Genomic DNA, 19,629 nt, shown 5'->3' on the forward strand with positions numbered 1-19,629 from the left:
TGTGAGGGGAAATCATAAAGCTCTCCTAATCATAAAGGTAAGGGATCACTTCTTCCTGTTCCTCAAGGCTGCATAATATTTATTTATTTATATATTTATACAGGTATTTATATACCGCCTTTCTTTGGTCATCAGATTTCTCCTCAGACTTTAATCCAAGGCGGTTTACACAGGCAGGCTGTTCTAAACCCCCGTAGGGATTTTTACAATTGAATAGTTCTAGTCTTTCATAGAACTCCTCCTTCCAGCTGGATTCCTTCTCGGTCTGGCCTCTCTCTGGCCCTTCGCCTCACACCCACCACTTGGCGGCAACTCCTCTCTGCGACCGAGGGTCAGCTCATCAGTATATCAGCGTGTCAGTTCTCGGGTACTTCCGGTTGTTTCGAACTGGCAACCTCAGATCTTCAGGCATACAAGGCGGCAGCTCTACCAACTGAGCCAGACCTCCTGCCCTTGACCTCCTGCATTGCGGCCGCATTGGCACTGGAAAGTTGGATAGGATTGTGTCCTCAGTCTAAATTCTTCTACCTGTAACAGAACTATTAATTCCCAATCTCACAGGGTTGTTGAGTAGTATAGAGTATAATACAAACCAGCAACTTAAACAAAATGCTAATTTCAAAATGCTAATATTAGCTGCAACTGAAGCTGGTTCAGCAGACCCTCCTTCCTTGCTTAAGTGAACACATGGAGGAAGGAGATGATTAGTAAGGTCATAGAGCTCTAGCTCAGAGCTGGAGCATGTTGCAGGCAGATTGTCCAGGCTTCAGTTCCATGATTTCTGGCCAGGAAAGAACTCTCTGCCTGAGACCTTGGAGAGCTAATGGCTGTTGCACATCTGGAGCAATGTGAACTTAAAAGAAAGAAACACCAACAGGAGGCATAAAGGCATGTATATATCTGGACTGTAAAATCAGACTTTGCAGGAGGAATTTAACACGTTTTACATTTGCAGATTCACAGGAGGTGCTGTATTGTTCATATACTAGTGGTGCTAACCCAGATTACAGCATCAAAATGTTGCATATTAGCTTAAGCTGCACAAAGTTTTACAAAGTCCTGAAAACGCCTATCCCAGGCCTGTTCTATTATTCCACCTGTTTTAATTATTTGTGTTGGCACTTGTTATTCCAGGGGTGTATCAACTGATTATGCAAGCTGTATCATGTATTCTCCTACCAAGTGAGGTCAGAAGTAACACGTCTTTCCAGTGATGTTTCTTTTTTATGCGCATTGGGTAGATTGCATGCAAAAGAGCAAGCCTATCCATTTCATTGAAGACTAAATTGGGTTTCACCTATATAATCTAGGCAGTTTACAAAAAAAGAGTAGTAGCTTAGAAATAGTGAAGCTTTTCAGTGAAGACAGGGATAGAGGGGGTTTTATTAGTTTACCCTCCAGATGGAAAGCTCTTCAACCTCTCCAGACTGAGAGCAAAGTCCAAAGTCCAGCTGAAATGTCTGCGTGACTTCCTCTTTGCCGACGATGCAGCTGTCACTACCCACTCTGCCAAAGATCTCCAGCAGCTCATGGATCGTTTTAGCAAGGCCTGCCAAGATTTTGGACTGACGATCAGCCTGAAGAAAACACAGGTCATGGTTCAGGATGTGGACTCACCTCCCTGCATTACAATCTCTGCACATGAACTGGAGGTTGTCCATGACTTTGTGTACCTTGGCTCAACGATCTCAGACACTCTTTCTCTTGATACCGAGCTAAACAAGCGCGTCAGTAAAGCAGCTACCACGTTTTCCAGACTCACAAAGAGAGTCTGGTCCAACAAGAAGCTGACAGAACATACCAAGATCCAGGTCTACAGAGCTTGCATCCTGAGTACACTTCTGTACTGCAGCGAGTCATGGGCTCTTCGCTCACAACAGGAGAGGAAACTGAACGCTTTCCACATGCGCTGCCTCCGACGCATCACCTGGCAGGACAAAGTTCCTAACAACACAGTCCTGGAACGTGCTGGAATCCCTAGCATGTATGCTCTGTTGAAACAGAGACGCCTGCGTTGGCTCGGTCATGTCGTGAGAATGGATGATGGCTGGATCCCAAAGGATCTCCTCTATGGAGAACTCGTGCAAGGAAAGCGCCCTACAAGTAGACCACAGCTGTGATACAAGGACATCTGCAAGAGGGATCTGAAGGCCTTAGGAGTGGACCTCAACAAGTGGGAAACCCTGGCCTCTGAGCGGCCCGCTTGGAGACAGGCTATGCAGCATGGCCTTTCCCAGTTTGAAGAGACACTTGGCCAACAGTCTGAGGCAAAGAGGCAAAGAAGGAAGGCCCATAACCAGGGAGACAGACCAGGGACAGACTGCACTTGCTCCCAGTGTGGAAGGGATTGTCACTCCCGAATTGGCCTTTTCAGCCACACTAGACGCTGTTCCAGAACCACCTTTCAGAGCGCGATACCATAGTCTTTCGAGACTGAAGGTTGCCATAGTAGTACCTCCTGGCAGATTTCATTGTGATCGCCCATACTCCCACCCTACTTGCTGTTTTTAAATGGGGGGAGGGGCACCAAGTTATATTGAAAAACGATGGAATGTATCTATTGTATATCCTTGTATGTTTATCCTCCTGTTGTACACTGCTTTGAATGTTAGAAAAGCAGCATAGAAATGTTTTAAGTAAGTCAATAAGTTGTCTGTGTCCTCCATTTAAAAATGACCAGTGGGAGGGTGCAGTTGGGATGAAAACCTCAGTGGGAGTGAATGACTAAAGCCCCCTACCTCTGCTACAGTTCCGCCCTTTAGTTGCAATTATATTGTCAATTGTATTATACATACATGAGCCAGCCAGTCCTTCACAATTCCTTGCCCATGACATGTTGGAGGACACATCCAATCAGTATATATCTAATTAGGATTTTTAAATTATTATTTTAGAGATTTGTTTCCCACTTTATTAAAACCAGTCCATGATGTTTGGCAAAATTAATATGGGATTAAAATAACATAATAAATGGATGTTGATCTTCCCCCAGGGATAGGGCCTCTCTTCACTGGTCTGGATGGTTCTGTCTGGCATTTAGCTCTCCCTTCTGACACTGGCTACTGCAGCTTGGGGGGGGGGGAGTTGTGTCCTTCAGTTCACTCTCCTGGCACTTTCAGATAATCCTGCTTCTCTACATTCAACAGGGACTACAGTGGTCTGCTAAAAGTAGCTTCTCCTTTTGGAAATTGTTGCCTCAGCAATCAGGATATTGATTTTTTTGCAGGGCAGTACTTTTCTTCACTGGGTCAGATGGTGTTATCTGGCTGGTTTTTCTCACCTCTCCCTTTTTCTGCAGTAATGGGAACAATCCTACCTTGACAGTTGAATGATCCTTGTTGTTCTAATGCAGAAAAGTGCAAAGTCTTCTCCAGTCGAGAATCTGGTAGAACAGGAAGGTTCATACAAACACTAGCATTCTAGTTATGGAATTTAAAAATAATAGACAAATCATTCCATCCTTTACTAGTTCTAGGTTGGCCATCAGACTGAATTGCTTCCCAGCATAAAGTTTAGAACAGTGTTTCTCCTCATTTTTCTGTACCACTGCTGTACCACTTCACATGGTCCATAAAGTTTAGAACAGTGTTTCTTCTCATTTTTCTGTACCACTGCTGTACCACTTCACATGGTCCACTGATCAAAGTACCACCAGAAGAAACTGGAGATGTCATCATCGCCAGTTACTCCTGGATTGGGAGGGCAGATGCAACACGACAAATGCCAGTAAGAGGCACAGGGTGACTTTTTTGGGCATGGGAAAGCATGTTTTGGAGTTCTGCCCACTGAGCCAAGCCTCCTACTGCTGTTCGTTGTGCGGCATTCCTGGTCCAGACAAGTTTCTGGAGGAAAAATCCATTACGGGTTACAAGCCATGATGTGTGTATGCAACCTCCTGATTTTAGAAATGGGCTATGTCAGAATGTCAGATGCAGGGGAGGGCGCCAGGATGAGGTCACTTGTTATCTGGCGTACTCCCTGGGACATTTGGTGGGCTGCTGTGAGATACAGGAAGCTGAACTAGATGGGCCTATGGCCTGATCCAGTGGGGCTCTTCTTATGTTCTTATGTTCTTTATGTCTTGCTGCTGGGTGGCAGGATTACCACCAGACAACTCCTCAAGTACCACTGGTGGTAGCCACACCACTGCTTTAGAATAATTCACAATTGACTTCCAGCACAAAGTCCAGATTCATGTCTACCAAACCCTGAGTGTTTAAGATTTTATATATAAAATATAGAGAGAAGAAGGAGAGGGGAGGGCCGGCAGGCAGGCATCTTTCCAAGAGTTGGTTGAAATTCAGTCATCTTAACAGCAAACTCTAGGTATGTCTTCTTGTAAGTAAACCCCATTTAGTTCAATGAAACTTGCTTCCAGGTGAGTGTCTATAGATAAAAGGTCCTTAGAATAAAGCACAGAGCAGGGAGGTTGGAGATCCATATATGGACTTTCTACAAGGCTCAGCTCTGTAGCAAAAGGAGGGACAAATTATTATAGCAGAGGTATTCTTAATTGGCTGAAACAGGGAGCAGCAACAGGGCCAGAGGCCAGTGAAGGGATAGTTAAGTAAAGTAGTTAGGATTGGCAATGACGTCTGTAATAGCTCTTGGACTTTAAGATGCTCAAAATAATTATAGGTTTCTGCGGATATTTAAATACTATTTTTTTATTGTCTGTGTAAAGCCAATTGCAGGATGTCTCTATCGCCACCAATCCCCGAAAGGGTCTATCTTTCAAATGCAATACAATCTATCAAAATGTGGTGACCACATTGCCTTCCTAAGGATGTGTAATTTAAAAAAAACAAACTGAATCTTGCTATTTGGCTATTTTCTGGCAATGTCTGTTCAACTCCTGAGGTTTCTTTGACAGGTTGAATAGTTCTGGGCTTAGCTCACCAATCTGGTAACTAACTGCTGAAAATGACGCACAACTGACCAGAGCCATACCCAAAATTCCAGTGGTTCTGGAAAGAAGATTAAAATTCTGTTTGGCTGGAAGGCTTTCACTCCCTGCATTTTGGGTAGAGAGGAGGAGATCTTTGCTGTTTCATTTAGCAGCACTAAGATTTACTCTGGAGGAGAGAAATGTGACTAGCTTGAGAATCAAATGTGCAGTTGTTTCTCTCTGTTGCATAAGAAGTCTGCAAATCACTTTTTAGTCCTGATGAATCTGATGCATCAAAATCCTTCTGGAGTGGCAGTTCTAAATAGCAAAAAAAAAAAATCTGTTTCCCTTCTGAAAGTTCTGAGGCTAAAACAGAGTCTCTGGGTATGTTAAAAGAAACATTCTTTGTGTACTCAAGACTTGCACCAAGTCAGTCTGTTGGTTCTGTATAACTGTATACGCTGCTGTTTGACAGCCACTCTCCATGATTTTAGAAAGGGGTCATTTTCAGCCCTACGTGGAGATGCTAGGGATTAAACGAGAATCCTTCACATAAAGCATATATTTACTTCTGAACTACTCTGACTTACCAGTTGCTTCCAACACGAGTGCAGTTCTGCCCATTGCCTTAATGAGGGGCAGAGCAGTGGGTCAAAACAGAACTGAATCAAGACAGATTGGGTTTACATAAGCACTTTTAACAGCTCTCCCACATTAAAAAAAAAAATTCCAAATAGTAAGCTTTATAAGGGAGTAACTTCTTGTAAATTATTCTCTTAGAAGAGTCATTAAGGGAACTACTCTTTTTCTAAGGGAGAAAAGTTCTAGTTCAGATCTTTACCTGCTATGCCGATGTTTTCTGTTTGCAAAGAATTTCTCATGTAAAGGAGCATTTTAAAAATATAAGCTCCTATCTGCACTCTGAAGTGGTGCAAACCATTCTACATCTCATTCTGCCATTTGGGTACACCTGGCCTCAGCCCAGGACAAGAAGCTAGGCCTTGTAGGAGTGGAACCGGGGCTACTGGCTGGACTAGGGCCAAAGATCCCACAGGCAAGCAAGAGTAGGACCAGGAACATAGGACTGATGAAAGACACAAAATGTGCACCTACCACCCCCTTGGTACGAAGCTGATTCTTAATAGGGAAATGGGCAGATATGCTAAGGTTTGTGCCCATTACTGGATCAAAAGAACTTAAGTCAGTTGCCCCCAAGAAAGATTCGACTGACCAGCTTTTTGATTCCTTTGTCATCAGCTTTTTAGTAACAATTGGAACAAGGTACACTGGCGCAGTTTTGTCCATGTATATGAAAGCAGTGCTGGGGAATGGTGTGTGTAAGAAGCACTGGGGAGAATGGGGTGGGGGAGAAAGAGGCAGCCTGCCCAACTGCATTTATCTTGGAGCCAAACAAGCATTTAGGAAGAAAAGATATGCATAGGTGAGTCAGAGCACCATGTTTAAATGTGCTCTCTTGCTCACTGGTAAGTTTTTGTGATTGTCCCTATGATTCATGTAATCTCCTCCTCCACAACCTGTGAGAGAATGGGAAAGGAGCTTCTCATCCTCGTGTTCCTGCCTTTCTTCTCACAGTTAATTGTTATGATTCTCTGTGCACATGTCTCAAGATATTTGGATTCTGGTTGTGTGGTGTGTCTGTCTTTGTTTGGTTTGATCTCAATTGCAAGATTGAAAAGTTTTCCAGTAGCACTTTTATATTTCTGTGCCCCATAAAAACCGCTACCATCATATTTGTCTTTTCTTTCTTGGATGTTTTACTTTATCCAATTAAATTGAATGTCACCCAAATAAATTGTGCAGCGCGATCCTATCTTGCGCTGGAATAGGCAGACCAGGAGGCCTGTGCTATATCCAGCGCAAGATTGGGGCCAGAAGTGGCTCAGCCAGAGGCAAGGGGAAACTTCCCCTTACCCCCGGACAAGCCACAATGGCCCCAGTGAGTCTCCTCAGACTTGCACCACTTGAGGAGGTGGCACAAGTTTGAGGAGAACAGAGCAGCTTGCAGCCGCCCTGTACTGCTTGGGGAATGGGGTTGGGATCCGGCATAACAGCTGGGTCACAGCCCTGCCTCCAGCACCCCACATGCCCGCCCTCGGGACTGCCCTCTGCGCTCCCTTCCTCCTGCCTCCCTCCCCACCTTCCCCAGAGCCCTGCGCTGCCCAAACTTGGCCGACGCAACCAAGTCGGCACGGAGGTTGGATGCAGTGTCCATGATCCGGTGCGTATCCCTGCGCCTGCCCAGCCAACTAAAGAGGAGGCACAAATGTGTTTTACGGCACATTTGCGACCTCCTAGGTCTAACGGGGAGTCAGGATTGTGCCTTTTGGTTGACACAATCTTATCCAACTGTCCAGTCCTATCCAACTTTCTACCACCAATGCAGCTCTGAGCTAAGGGAACAATTTTTCCCTTGAGGAGGCCCCCATGTGTACCCCCACAGGATGTAGTACGTGCGCCATTGGCTCGGCTGCATCGGTACTGGAAATTTGGATAGGAGTGGACCCTTAGTACATTAGTTTTAATTGATTGATAAAATCTGCCTGGTTTTTACATGACCAAAGCAATAGAAGTCAAAGAAAAATATTTTTGCTGTTTAGTAGGAATATTTAAGAATTTTTTGCTTCTTTGTAGGAGAAATGTAAAAATAAATTTAAAAAATGACCACTAAGCAGCAAAGTTAGACAAGTGTGGTGTGTCTCCTGTTTCAAAGAGTTTAAAAGCCAGAGGCAAAACACAGTAAAATAAATTTGTACTCTCAAGTCTGATTCAAATAAATGATACTTCTGTCTATTTGTGTGTGGTGGAATTTATGTGTGATCTACACTTCTACAAGTGCTGAAAATATAAAATGCTTAGCAAATCTTTTATTTTATGGGAAAAGAGACTTTGCAAATTTAAGCATGTGGTTTATTTTTCTTTCACATCAGTGGTACTCTGTGCCCCCATGTAGCCTGAATTTTGTCACCCCTCTATTGGCTTGCCACCCTGTGGGTGAGGGTGATAGCGGGGGGGACGGGACAGCAAGTGTCTAGGCAGCAGAGAGAGGCACCCTATTTCTGTTTACTTTCCTGAACTGGGTTCCCAGCACATGCTGCTTCTGCTCATTTTAAATAGAAGCAGTGATGAGGAGGGAGACTGCGTGTTTTGATCCTGAAAAGTAAAAGGAATACCAGCTTGGTGCTTCGTAAGCACTGAGGTTTTGGGGAGAGGGGGGGAGTAACTTGGAGCTGAAGCAGCTTTTTTTCTTCCTCATTGTGGCTTGCTTGTGGCAATGGACTTAGAATTCCCTGCATAGAACAGCAAAAATGTATTTGGCTAGCAAATGGAACAACAGTCATTTGAACAGTTGGGTATACCACAGCGATGTTACGTGGCTTTAACGTTAAACCCAAAGTCTTTTGCAGTGCTTCTTGGGTCCCTTGTGAAAGCCACCCCCATTCCTTTGTTTTTCCCTGTTGCTGTCGCTTCCTGCAAGGTATTTTCAGCAGATCTGAGAGCAATTGCTTTCTGTTGGGGGAATGTGTTGGAGAGTGTGAGGCTGGAGGTGAGAGCCCAAAGCTCCTGGCTTTCTCAGGCATGGGTAGGAAATACCCCTGTCTGAAGGGCTACTCCATTTATTCACGCTGAGTAAGATGGATGAATGGTCCAGTTCGGTGTAAGGCAACTTCCTTTGTTCATATCTGTTCTGTTTGCTGTGTCAGCAGATCAGCTCTACACAACCATCATGGGCCAAATTCAAATAATCAAAAATCTTATGAAAGTTGGAAAATTTCAGAGCAAGGATTGTCCCGTCCCGTTCCCCCCAGATTAAAATCATACTAAGGACAATATGTCAAACTGACTATACTCTTCAGAGCCCCTGCTGAAAACTGCTACTGAGCCTTTTGGGCTCGTTGTGTCAAAAATTCTGAAAATGCCTAACTTGACTCTGCTGGTGTGTCACGCATATCATAGGTTCACCATCACTTTCCTAGTATAAGTTTTTCCTTGGCATAAATTGTCTGCATTTTGCAGACCCCAGTGAGGTAGAAGCCAACGGACTTGGAAATATCATGTTGTCTTCACACAAGTAAATTCTGCTAGACTTTTTGAACGTGGAAAATAGATTGCATTGACTGCAACTTCTGCCCGTACCCAAATATTTTCTTGTGTTCTTCTGAATTAAGGTATGGATGTCCTTTTCCTAGGTCAGCCTTCTCAAAACTGTGGGTCACCACCATGGGATGTGGGTTGCAGGCTGGGCTCTCTCACCCGCCCTGGCATCCAAATGCCTCCCAATAGGACCCATTCTGGAGGCACTAGGTGACCCCAGAGGCTTCGTCTGGGTGATACCAAGCCAGCAACCCACTCTTCTGGCCTCTGCTGGCCTCAGAATGGCCCGCAGAAGCTTTGGAAAGTTAGAAATGGGCTATGTCAGAATGCCAGATGCAAGGGAGGGCACCAGGATGAGGTCTCTTGTTATCTGGTGTGCTCCCTGGGGCATTTGGTGGGCCGCTGTGAGATACAGGAAGCTGGACTAGATGGGCCTATGGCCTGATCCAGTAGGGCTCTTCTTATGTTCTTACTTTCGGTTTTTGGAGGCAGACCATAAGTTGTCTCCAAAAAACCAGAAGTGACTTTCAGAGCTTCTCTGGGCCATTCTGAGGCCCATGGAGACTAGTATAGTGGGTTGCTGGCTTGTTGCAATCCAGAAGAGTCCTTCTGGGCGCCACCAGAAGCGTTGCAACACTGTGGAGGACAAGGTGTCAATAAGATTGGGAGCTGCTACACAAGGTGATGACTTCTGCATAGAGCCTGTTCATGTGCCCCAACAATGAACAGGATTCCCCTGAGGAAGGAGTTGAGTCCTGACTTATTTTGTGGCACGCCAGCAATGACTAAAGCCCCTTCTACTAGTGTGGACAGTTTTGTCATGTTGTATGCAAAGAGTGGTTTTTGTTGCAAGTTCTGCCATTTTCTAGCAGTAGAAGTTTTTCTCTCTTGAAAGGTCAGGTGTAGGCTGAATAATTTCAGTGTTTGTTTTCTTTATGGCAATATTATTCACAGGGCATGAATGGGGGTTCTTATGCAGAGTGCAGGCTCTCTTCTCTCCATGCGTTCCCACCACCACACCAATTAACTTCAGAGTTTTCTGTAGGAATTAGTCTTGGTAATGAGCACCCAACAGGCACTGTTGTAATCATTTTCTGTTGGCAGCTTAGGTTTTTTTTTAGCCAAAAAAAGAACCTGAGGGAGGGAAGGTATTCCAATTTGCAGGGTTCTGTGTTGGCTTTGATGTTTTGAGTAATTACACCAAAAATGGCAGGAAAAATTAATTCATTAATTAAAGGTAGTGTTGAATCCCACTGTGCAAAACATAGCACATGAAATATTGCACATGCTGACTTGATTATGGAGAAAATATGGGTGGGAACATGCTATGGATGAAAACAGGCAGGCTCAGGTTATTAATGACAGCAGGCGAAATATACCTTTGTAAAATCAGTTACTTAAATTGCCAAAAGATTATTCAGATGTGCAATCTTGCAGATGCTGGGAGATGTCCCAATTCAGTTTGGGTTTGTACTGTTTTTGCAACACAGATGTGACTGAGCAAAGGACCTGGAATTCTGTTTAAAAGGATTCAGTTTCTGCAAGGAAGGAAACCTATATCTTTTCCATTCGTTATTTCATTTTTCTCCGTAAACCGCTTTGTGAACTTTTTGTTGAAAAGCGGTATATAAATACTGTTGTTGTTAATATTTTTTTGCTACAATAAGTTTGGGAAACCTGGGTGCATTGTACTTCTGGAAAATACAGTTTCCCTAAGATAGGAACTCCCCCTGTCACTGGAGAGTAGTGATGGGTAGGAGTAAATCTGAAGAAATTTAGACCTTGGAACAGAATTGAGAGCTGTGTCCAGTAAAGAAATACAGGTGTTCCCCATATCCACTGATCCGGTATCCACAGTTTCACTTACGCTCTGCTCCCTTCTCCCATCACCTTCTGCTCCCATCACCTTTGTTTTTATTCTTATTGGTAGCTCCAAGAATGAATGTCTTTTGCTTTTACAGAACCCATAAGCATGAAGCTTAGAGGCCACAAGCTGGCAGTTAGCCTGCACGCTCGGGGTACACAGCAGAACATTAACAGGAAGCAAGAAACTTTCTGTTAATGTTTGCTGAATCATCCCTTCTAACATTCAGGCTCCCTGCTTGCTTGTTGCCTACAAGCTTCATGCTTATAATGTCCTGTAAAAAGGCAAGAGACATTCATTCTTGGCACTACCAATAAGAAAAAACCCAAAGTTCATGGGCAGGGGGGTTGTTACGGAGATACGGTTCCCCATATCTGTGGTTTCCATACCTATTGGGGGCCCTGGAATATATCCCACCACAGATATGATGGGGTGACACCTGTGCCATTCTATGGCTGCTGTAAGATCTAAATGCTATTTTGGGTTCAAGGCAGAATTCAGATGACCATGCAGTTGATGTATGCGTATATAGGTGCCTCTTTCCAGTGACTTGCTACATAAGCGCTATCTAGGCTTACTCTTCAGTCACTGTTGTACATAGAAAATGGTCTTGCTCATTTAAAAATATGGAAGAAAAACTCCCTCATATGATCATAGCCCACAGCCCAATCTTATACATATTTACCCAGAAAAGTCCCACCTGAGTTTAATGGAGGTTACTCCAAGCAAACTGGCATAGATTTTCAATTTTAATCTCACACCATTATAACGAGCAGCCCAAATACAACCTAAGCATTCAGTAATTTACCACATCTTATGCTTGTTCTTGCTGAATGGCCATGAGGACTTATAGCTGAACCTACATTTGAAACAAAAGCATTAGGGATCCTAATGAACACAGAGGAGTTACTAGAGTCTGCATTTAGTTGACCTAGGTTTTGACTTGTTTGCTGTTCTATAGATCGGTTTTATACAGAGCACTCTTATCAGTCAGAAAGTACTGTCAGAGTTTAGGCCAGTGCTCTTATGAAGTCTGGCACCAGATCCGGAGCCTGGTAAAGTACGTGGCATCCACACCAGTCTTTTGCATGGTGACTGCAATGGGTTGTGTCACTAGGGAAAATGCGTTCATGCAAAACCAGTCTGGTTTTGGGGGAGACATTTTTATTTATCGAATAGGATTTGCTTGATCTGTCATTTAATTTCTTATGTGACTTATCTAGCTGCTTGATATCTAAAACAGGGTTAATGAATAAAATTATGGGTGTAAGGAATTTAAAAAGCAAACACTGCTTTTTACCAAAGACTCTCCTTTGCTTTCATGCAACCAGTTTTCTTGGTTGAATGTGTATACAGGTGCAACCTATTTATCCACGGATTTTTTATCTGTCTCAACATGAATGGGGTGAGGAGAACTGAAAGTCACACACACCTTTGCCTCCTTTGCCCTGCGCTGGCATCTTGTCTGTTTCCAGGCAGCCCAAAGCACTGCAAAAAGGCTTGCCTCGCCCAGGCAGGGAAATAGCCCTGGAGCCCTGGAAGAGTTTCCCCTTGCGAAGGAACAGTAACCGTCTTGGAGCCCCTGAGCCAGCAAAGAGGCTGAAGGGGGGGGGGGGCGGAAAACCCTGTGTAACCGGAACACGTGCAGCAAAGTTGAGCGCTCTCTCTCTCTCTCTCTCTCTCTCTCTCTCACACACACACACACACACACACACACACAAGGGCAGGTGAGGTAGCAACAGGGGATTGCTTTAAAAAGCCCAGGGAGTGTTTGCCGAATTCCCCGCCCCCCACCGAGACCGTGCAGGCTCTCCTGCTCCAGCCTACGAAAACAAAACAGCCCAGCAAGTAAGACTTCCCAGCAAGCAAAGCATGAGATTTAGGCTACAGTCCTCTCCACACTCTCCTGGGAGTAAGCCCCATTGACTAGAATGGGACTTACTTCTAAGTAGAAACGCATAGGACTGGACTCTTAAAAGCTCAGCATCCCACCTGTGAAAGCAGAAGGAGGGGAAGGCGAAGGAGCGGAGCGGAGCAGAGGGGATTGATAACAGCTGCCTTTGTTTCCTTCCAGCTCCAAGTGTCAGGCTGCAGCATATTTGCTTAACTCTATGGAATTTAGCACAACACGTTTTTTGTTCATTACACTGGGTCACGGAACTAACGCGGATAAATAGGCTCCACCTGTATGTGCAAGATTATTTGGATCTGCTCTCCTAATTTTGACTGCTCCTTCTCACTTACAGCTGATCCCACAGCACTGGGCTTCATAATCTCACCATGGTCTCTGCTGCTGCTTCCATCCGGCAGCGTATCGTTTACAGATGAAAATGTTTCTAACCAAGACTTACGAGCATTCACAGCGCCAGAGGTTCTCCAAAATCAGTCGCTATCATCTCTGTCTGACGTTGAAAAGGTATCGCAATCTATTTGCGGGTTCTTGCAGATGTGAGTCGCTGTCAGGGTGTGAATCCACATCTCCATTCTCAGCATCCCAGGACCAGCCCAGCCACGTGGCAAACTGAAGTGACTGCTTCAAGTGGCAGGTTGGAGGAGGGAGGCAAACTGATGAGGGGCGCCCCACAACTGCTGCCTCTTGGCCCATGCTTAAACAGACTGGGTCTCACATGCTGGCCCTTTTTGTTGTACTTAGAGATGTTCTTAAACATGTTTTTTTGTAGTTTTTGTCTCCCCCCCCCAAGGAAAAAGTGCAGAACTGTGTTAGGCGTTATTATTCTAAGGGCACATTTTTATAAATTATGTTTATAAATTACAATAGATGTAAAAGTGTACTAGGTAGGTGATGGGCAGCCGAATCCTGAGCTGCCTGGAGCGCAGGGCTGTCACGGCGCCAAAATGGTGGCCAGGCCATGCAACTTGCCCACAGCAGCCGCCTCCGCCTCCTTCCCCCGCATAAGGACAGTAGCCCTGCAATGGGGATACTTGATTCTGCACCCCTTCGCAAGCGGGCACAGAGTAAGAATTCCATGTTGAGCCAAGAGGCTTGATGTGGGGCTCAGGATCCAGTGGAGCTGAGCTCCCCAGGTCCCACCCCCTCCCTTCCTGCTTCCTCTCTCCACCATGCCTCCTCCCTACCCTTTGCCCATCTCCCCCCACCCTGGAACATCTCCTCCTTGCCTCCCCCCCACACCCCCCACTGACCTCTTCGCCTTCAGGCATTTTCGGTGACTTCCAAGCAGCAGACCACCGGCAGCTCTGGCACGGGACTGGCACTAAGCCCCACCAATATGCCTTACGACATGTTTGTGACAGTGTGCGCCTGCGATATTCTGATGCGGAGAACTCAGAATTGGGCTAGCAGGTGGTATAGTGTCAGCAAATGTAGCCACAGTCAATTAGATGTTAGCAAATTGTTCAATTTTTTGCAGATTTCAGAGTTTGGTTTTTGTTTTGTTTTGTTTTTTACAAAAATGAGAAGCGCAAAAAGTGGTGTTATGTGCATTATGTGTTAAATTAAGATGCACACATTTTTTTAAGGCAGAGATTTTACTTAATTCTTCACAGTTAAACACACTGTGTGCAAATTACTGCTGGGTTTTCAAGATTCTGCTTCAGCGGCAGTGCATCAAGCAGGCTTCTGAGTGGAGCTGTGCTTTATTTTCAGCTCTTGTTTTTGAAATCTGAGCATGTCCCACAAAACTGCTGAAACCAAAACAAATTCCCATTTATAATGACCTCCTAAAACACAATGACAGGGTTGCATGAGCCTCTGGTTATGACTTCATTCCTCAACCAAAGAAATGATGTACTCGGTGATAAATTTCTGGCAGACTGCTGGACAGACAAAAGAATGCCTTGTTGGTCACTTGCTAAATTCAAACTTAAAAAAAGAAGAGGCTGTATTAACTCCAGTGTTGCCGGAAGTCTACAGTTTCCGTTCCTGTGACAAACAATGAATTTTGAAATCAGCTCATTTCTTATGAAACGAGCTGGAAATATTTGAACAAAAAGCCCAAGAACCGCCAAGCTATCAGCCCTGTGTGCTCAAACTGGAGAGTCTTATATGTATAACTGCCAATTCTCACAAAGATTTACATAAGGAATCATTTTCTGCAGCAGCTGTTTCACATAATGCAGTTCCCATGTGGTTATTTTATAAGTAATCTTCGAATCTTTCCTGTGAGTCTTGTGAGGCTCCATCTTGTATCGTTTTGCTGTCCTCTGCTCCTGCCATAAACCTAATTATACCCAGAACCTTTATTACACCGTTGACTCCATTGGCACATCTCGTTGCAGATTCACGTTTATTCTCTTGGAATGACACTTTATTGGGGAGCTGACTATGATGTTCCACAAAGCCAAGTAAGTGGTGAAGATTTATTACTTGTCCATAAGACAACAGGGTCACAACTACGCATCAACAGGCCAAAGCACGTTTGTTCTCTCTTCCCTTGCTGCAAGTGTTCGGCAAATTGCCGGGGAGGCGTGGCAGGGAGGATGCGTTCCTTTTGTCCTGTCCATTTATTTGCAACTCATGATCATAAATGGGAGGAAGTGGTGCCCAGTGGGTGTGCTTGGCACTTTGAGATGGAGATCAACAGTATCAGCAAGAGAAATTTGTTCAACTGAACACCACTCCTGATGAGCAAATACTGTAACAAAACAAAAAAGGCTATGCTATAATAACGCTCAGTGCTAAAAGGTGAGTGTGTTATAACAGGGCATGTCATCAGAAGACAACCACCCATTATGAATGCTGACAGTGAAGTACAAAGGTTGAAATCCAAATGTTATGGGAGCTGGGAAGTAGCAGAGGTGTAGCTAGAGCAGACTGCAGGGCACATGCCTTGGGTGCTGCAACAACAGGGTCACATGACTGCTCCTGAGGCTCCGCCCCAGTTATGAAGGAAGTGATGGCAGCTTCACGCCCTCCCTATTCCTTCTCCTGTGGAGGCTCCCTTTCAAGGCACGAAGCTAACGCTGCAAGTGCTCCCTCCTCCTGGCAGAACCTGGAAGCGACATGATGTCGAATGATGTGCTGGGGCAGTGCATTACAACTCTGGGAAGTAGTAGTGTCACTGAGGGTGTACATACTGGACTGAATGGCACTGTATGTGTGCACACAGTGGTGTTCTAGCAGAATATAAAAGATGAACCCTTAGTGATAGACAGGACTGAAACCCAGCCATATAGGTGTTTGCCATATAATTGCAAGACTAGGTTCACTCCTGTATCCAGTCAATTTCTATCCTTAGTTCAGACTCTGAGCTAGTAACGTTTCTGCATAAAGGCGAAACATATCCTGACACAGGTCTAGTTTACAGATGAAGTTTCATTCTGTAATATCAGCTAATGACTTGCTTATGAGAGTGAATCTCCCCAGATTAATCACCACAAAAAGAAGTTTTATATATCACTTGATGTCACTACAGACCCAGCACTTTTCAAAGAAGACAGCTCATTCATTCACCTGAAGTTGTCAAATGCTAAATATGTCTGTTAGTCTTTAAAGTGTCAGCATACTCTGTTTTTATTATAAATATTAATGAATTCTGTATGTTGCTTAGAGCCATTTAAAGCCATTTCTGCCCAACATTGTATATACGCAACAGCGACCAAATGTGTACACCTGCAGACTGGGCAGAAATGGGTTAATTGGTAAAGCAGTAGACTGATGCAAAAAATAAAATATAAGGGTAGGAAGAACTCATGACCCTATTCGGCTGCTGTCTGCTGAGACAGTTCATTGGGCCTCTAGCTCAGTATAATCTATTCTGACTAGTAGATGATCTTCAGGATTTAAACAGGACCCTTTTTTCAGCCTTACTTGGAGTCTTCACAAACTCAGACCTTCTGCATGCAATTCAGGTTCTTGACCATTGAGCAAAAGTCTTTCCCTGAAGCATTTGGGCTCAGGGTCCAAGAGACAACAAAAAAAAATCTTTAATCCATCTCTTGCTTTGATCTGGGCTATCAAATGGATATTTTTAAAGGCCCAAATTCTAATCAACCTTCCAGCACTGGTGTAGCTGTACCAATGGGACGTGTGCTGCATCCTGCAGGTGGTGGCACTCACAGAGGCTTCCTCAAAGTAGCTGCATTGCCCTTATGTCAGTGCTGGAAAGTGGCTTAGGATTGCGCCCAAAATCAGTCAAACTATAGGATTTGTGCTAATGGGTTCAAAAAATCTTGAAAGCCACAATCTCAAAATTCCTTTATTAGAACCAGTGAAAGAAATGGAATATCTTAAGCAGGCTTAAAACACAACAATGAAAACATCTTGCTTAAGATTTTGTATCTTTTTGGTTGGTTGTAACAAAAGCATTATGAGATTGTGGCTGTTGGATAAAGTAAATTGGTTGCCATGCCTTGAACCAGCTATTCATTTCCTTGATTCATGAGATGTTTAAAAGCTCCCTTAAGCTGATTACATAATGACCTATTTAGGAAGAAGCAGATATTAACCACATCTTTCTCCTCTTTTCTTTGTACATCCAGCCTATCAGACTTGGGGATCATTTGAACAGCATCTTGCTTGGCATGTGTGAGGACTTTGTTTATGCCCGCGTGTCTGTCCGGACAGTTCTGGATGCTTGCAGCGCCCATGTACGAAACAGTAACTGCGCACCGTCCTTCTCATATGTGAAACAGTTGGTCAAACTGGTTCTGGGAAGCTTGTCTGGGGTAAGTGTTCGCAGCAAGTTGAGCAATTGAAGTTGGCAAAACGGTTGTGAGGACAAAGATGTATCTTGTAATCTTCTTTAAAGAAACATCCTAAAAGTGAAAGAGCAAATGGACAGATCTTCTCTTCCAACTTACTGCTGGCTAAAGATCTGGTTCAGGTCCAAGGAGATCCCTTGGTGACCAGGAGACTGACGGGAAAGTAAGGTGATATTTTTCCTTTCCACTTCCAAGCCTCCTAATCAGCCCAGCGCATTGCGGCACGGTTGCATGCTATGGTGAGGAAAACCATAGGATTAGGCTGTTAATCTCATGGCCACCTAGTGCCATCACCAGGTTGCTAAACACCCTGGGGCTAAACCCTGCATTGCACCCTGTCAGCCCTGTACAAACCATGATGACACATTGACTGCTATCACTGATCCTGAGAATTCAGGAGTTGGCCTGGACAGGTAGACCCTGAGCATAGACTTTAAACTACTGTTTGCTCTAGCTGACCTCTGATGCCAGCCCTGTGGCCACCCACACTTGAACAACTTTAGCACCAACTTGTTACGACACCAACTATCCCAGACCAGGAGACTGCAGAGCAGTAGAGAAGCTGCTTTTGCAGGCTGGCATCTTAAACATCCATCTTAAACGTCGGCTAGTCCACAAGCCCATCTCCTTCTAGGCTCTCATAAATACCCTCACCTAAATATTGTATCTTCTTCAGTTATTTGAACTGCGAGTCATTTTGGAAGCCTTTCCTGACTGAAAAGCAGAGTGTAAAGTGCAATCAGACATATAAATCTTGCTAATGGTTTAATGACGGCTAACTTCTTCATCCCATTTTTGGTATACATTCTTTCTCCAATAGGTCTGTTCAAATAATGCATTGGATATCATGGGCCTGTTATGATTGTGTAACACTAGCTTAGATTTGTGCTGGAAAGACTCATTCAGGATTAACCCAGATTAATTAGCCTGCAGCATCTTGCCTTCAAATTACAGTGGAGACATGCTACTGATATGATCAAATAATTGAACTATTTGGTGTTCTGTTTGCTTAAGTTGGGGAATGATAGACTTGCAAGTGCAATCAAGGCCCAGACGATCTAGCAGGAATACACCTGTTCAAAGGTGTATCACGCAGTGCATTGAACAAAGCATCCCAGGATGCACCTTGACTGTAGAGTTTCTGCAGGGTTCGTCCTCCTCTTGCCTTTGAAACAGCAGAGCTCAAGTTCTGTTGACCAAATAGTGATAAGGCATAAAGTGCAGTGTGTTTTGCCTTGATTAGGAGCTATTCTCACTTGTCTAGTAGCCTTCAGGGTCAATATTTGGTGAGTCTTTCTCTGTGCTTATTGCCACTCATCCATGCTCTGCTTCAGCAATTTTTCCCAATAAACTTTACATGAAATGATTTAGAACTTCTAGCCTAGCCTCCCCTAGGTGGGGAGGCAGTCACAGAGACCTTTTCAATGTATGGGAGCATTTGTTCCCTTATCTCAGGGCTACATTGCGGTTGCACCAGTGCTGGAAAGATGGGTAGGACTGGGCCCTTAAACCATATCCTTAGGTGTAAAGAAACTGAATGGTTTAAAACATTTGGCGCAGATGTACATTGAATTTTCATTATGTTTTGTCAGAGGGAAGGAGGGCTGTTCATGCATTTCCGTGAGAGAAAGAGAAAATAGGCCTTCTGAATATGCGGCTGCTTAACAATTACATCCCAGTCAATTTTCTAGCACAGAATTTTCAGATCTGCTTGATCTGCCTTTTTTAAACAGATGGATCAACTCTCCTGCTCTGGGGACAGAAAACTGCAGACTGACAGGAGCCAGGCCATCAGAGAGAGGCTGAGGGGAAAAGGACTTCCCACAGGTAAAGTCTAATAATGAAAGGAATATGGAGACTATGAAAATTCAGACTGCTGTTTGATCTTCTCTCTTCTAGCAAAGTATTCTGAGGGAGGTAGAGTTCCTACCAGATTTGACAGGTGATTCTGTGGCCAATTTTGACAGATGGTTCTTAAAAAGAAATGCAGATTATTCACTTCATATTTGGGTACCTCTGTTAAATGGATTGAAGGTGATATGGTAAAATCTTAGCACATGGTAGCTGGAAAAAACCAGTTCGG

General features: G+C 44.3%; 1 protein-coding gene across 1 annotated transcript in view; it reads left to right on the top strand.

Moving 5' to 3' along the window:
- Positions 1-19,629, top strand: part of PTPN13 (protein tyrosine phosphatase non-receptor type 13) — a 159,943-nt gene that overhangs the window by 42,888 nt on the left and 97,426 nt on the right. Inside the window, exons 3-6 of the mRNA XM_066632158.1 lie at positions 13,112-13,281; positions 15,123-15,188; positions 17,325-17,510; positions 19,280-19,373. Coding sequence (XP_066488255.1) covers positions 13,112-13,281; positions 15,123-15,188; positions 17,325-17,510; positions 19,280-19,373 — 516 coding nt within the window. The remainder of the gene's footprint in view (positions 1-13,111; positions 13,282-15,122; positions 15,189-17,324; positions 17,511-19,279; positions 19,374-19,629) is intronic.

This window comes from Tiliqua scincoides, chromosome 6 (genome assembly GCF_035046505.1).
Source record: "Tiliqua scincoides isolate rTilSci1 chromosome 6, rTilSci1.hap2, whole genome shotgun sequence".
Taxonomy (NCBI): Eukaryota; Metazoa; Chordata; class Lepidosauria; order Squamata; family Scincidae; genus Tiliqua; species Tiliqua scincoides.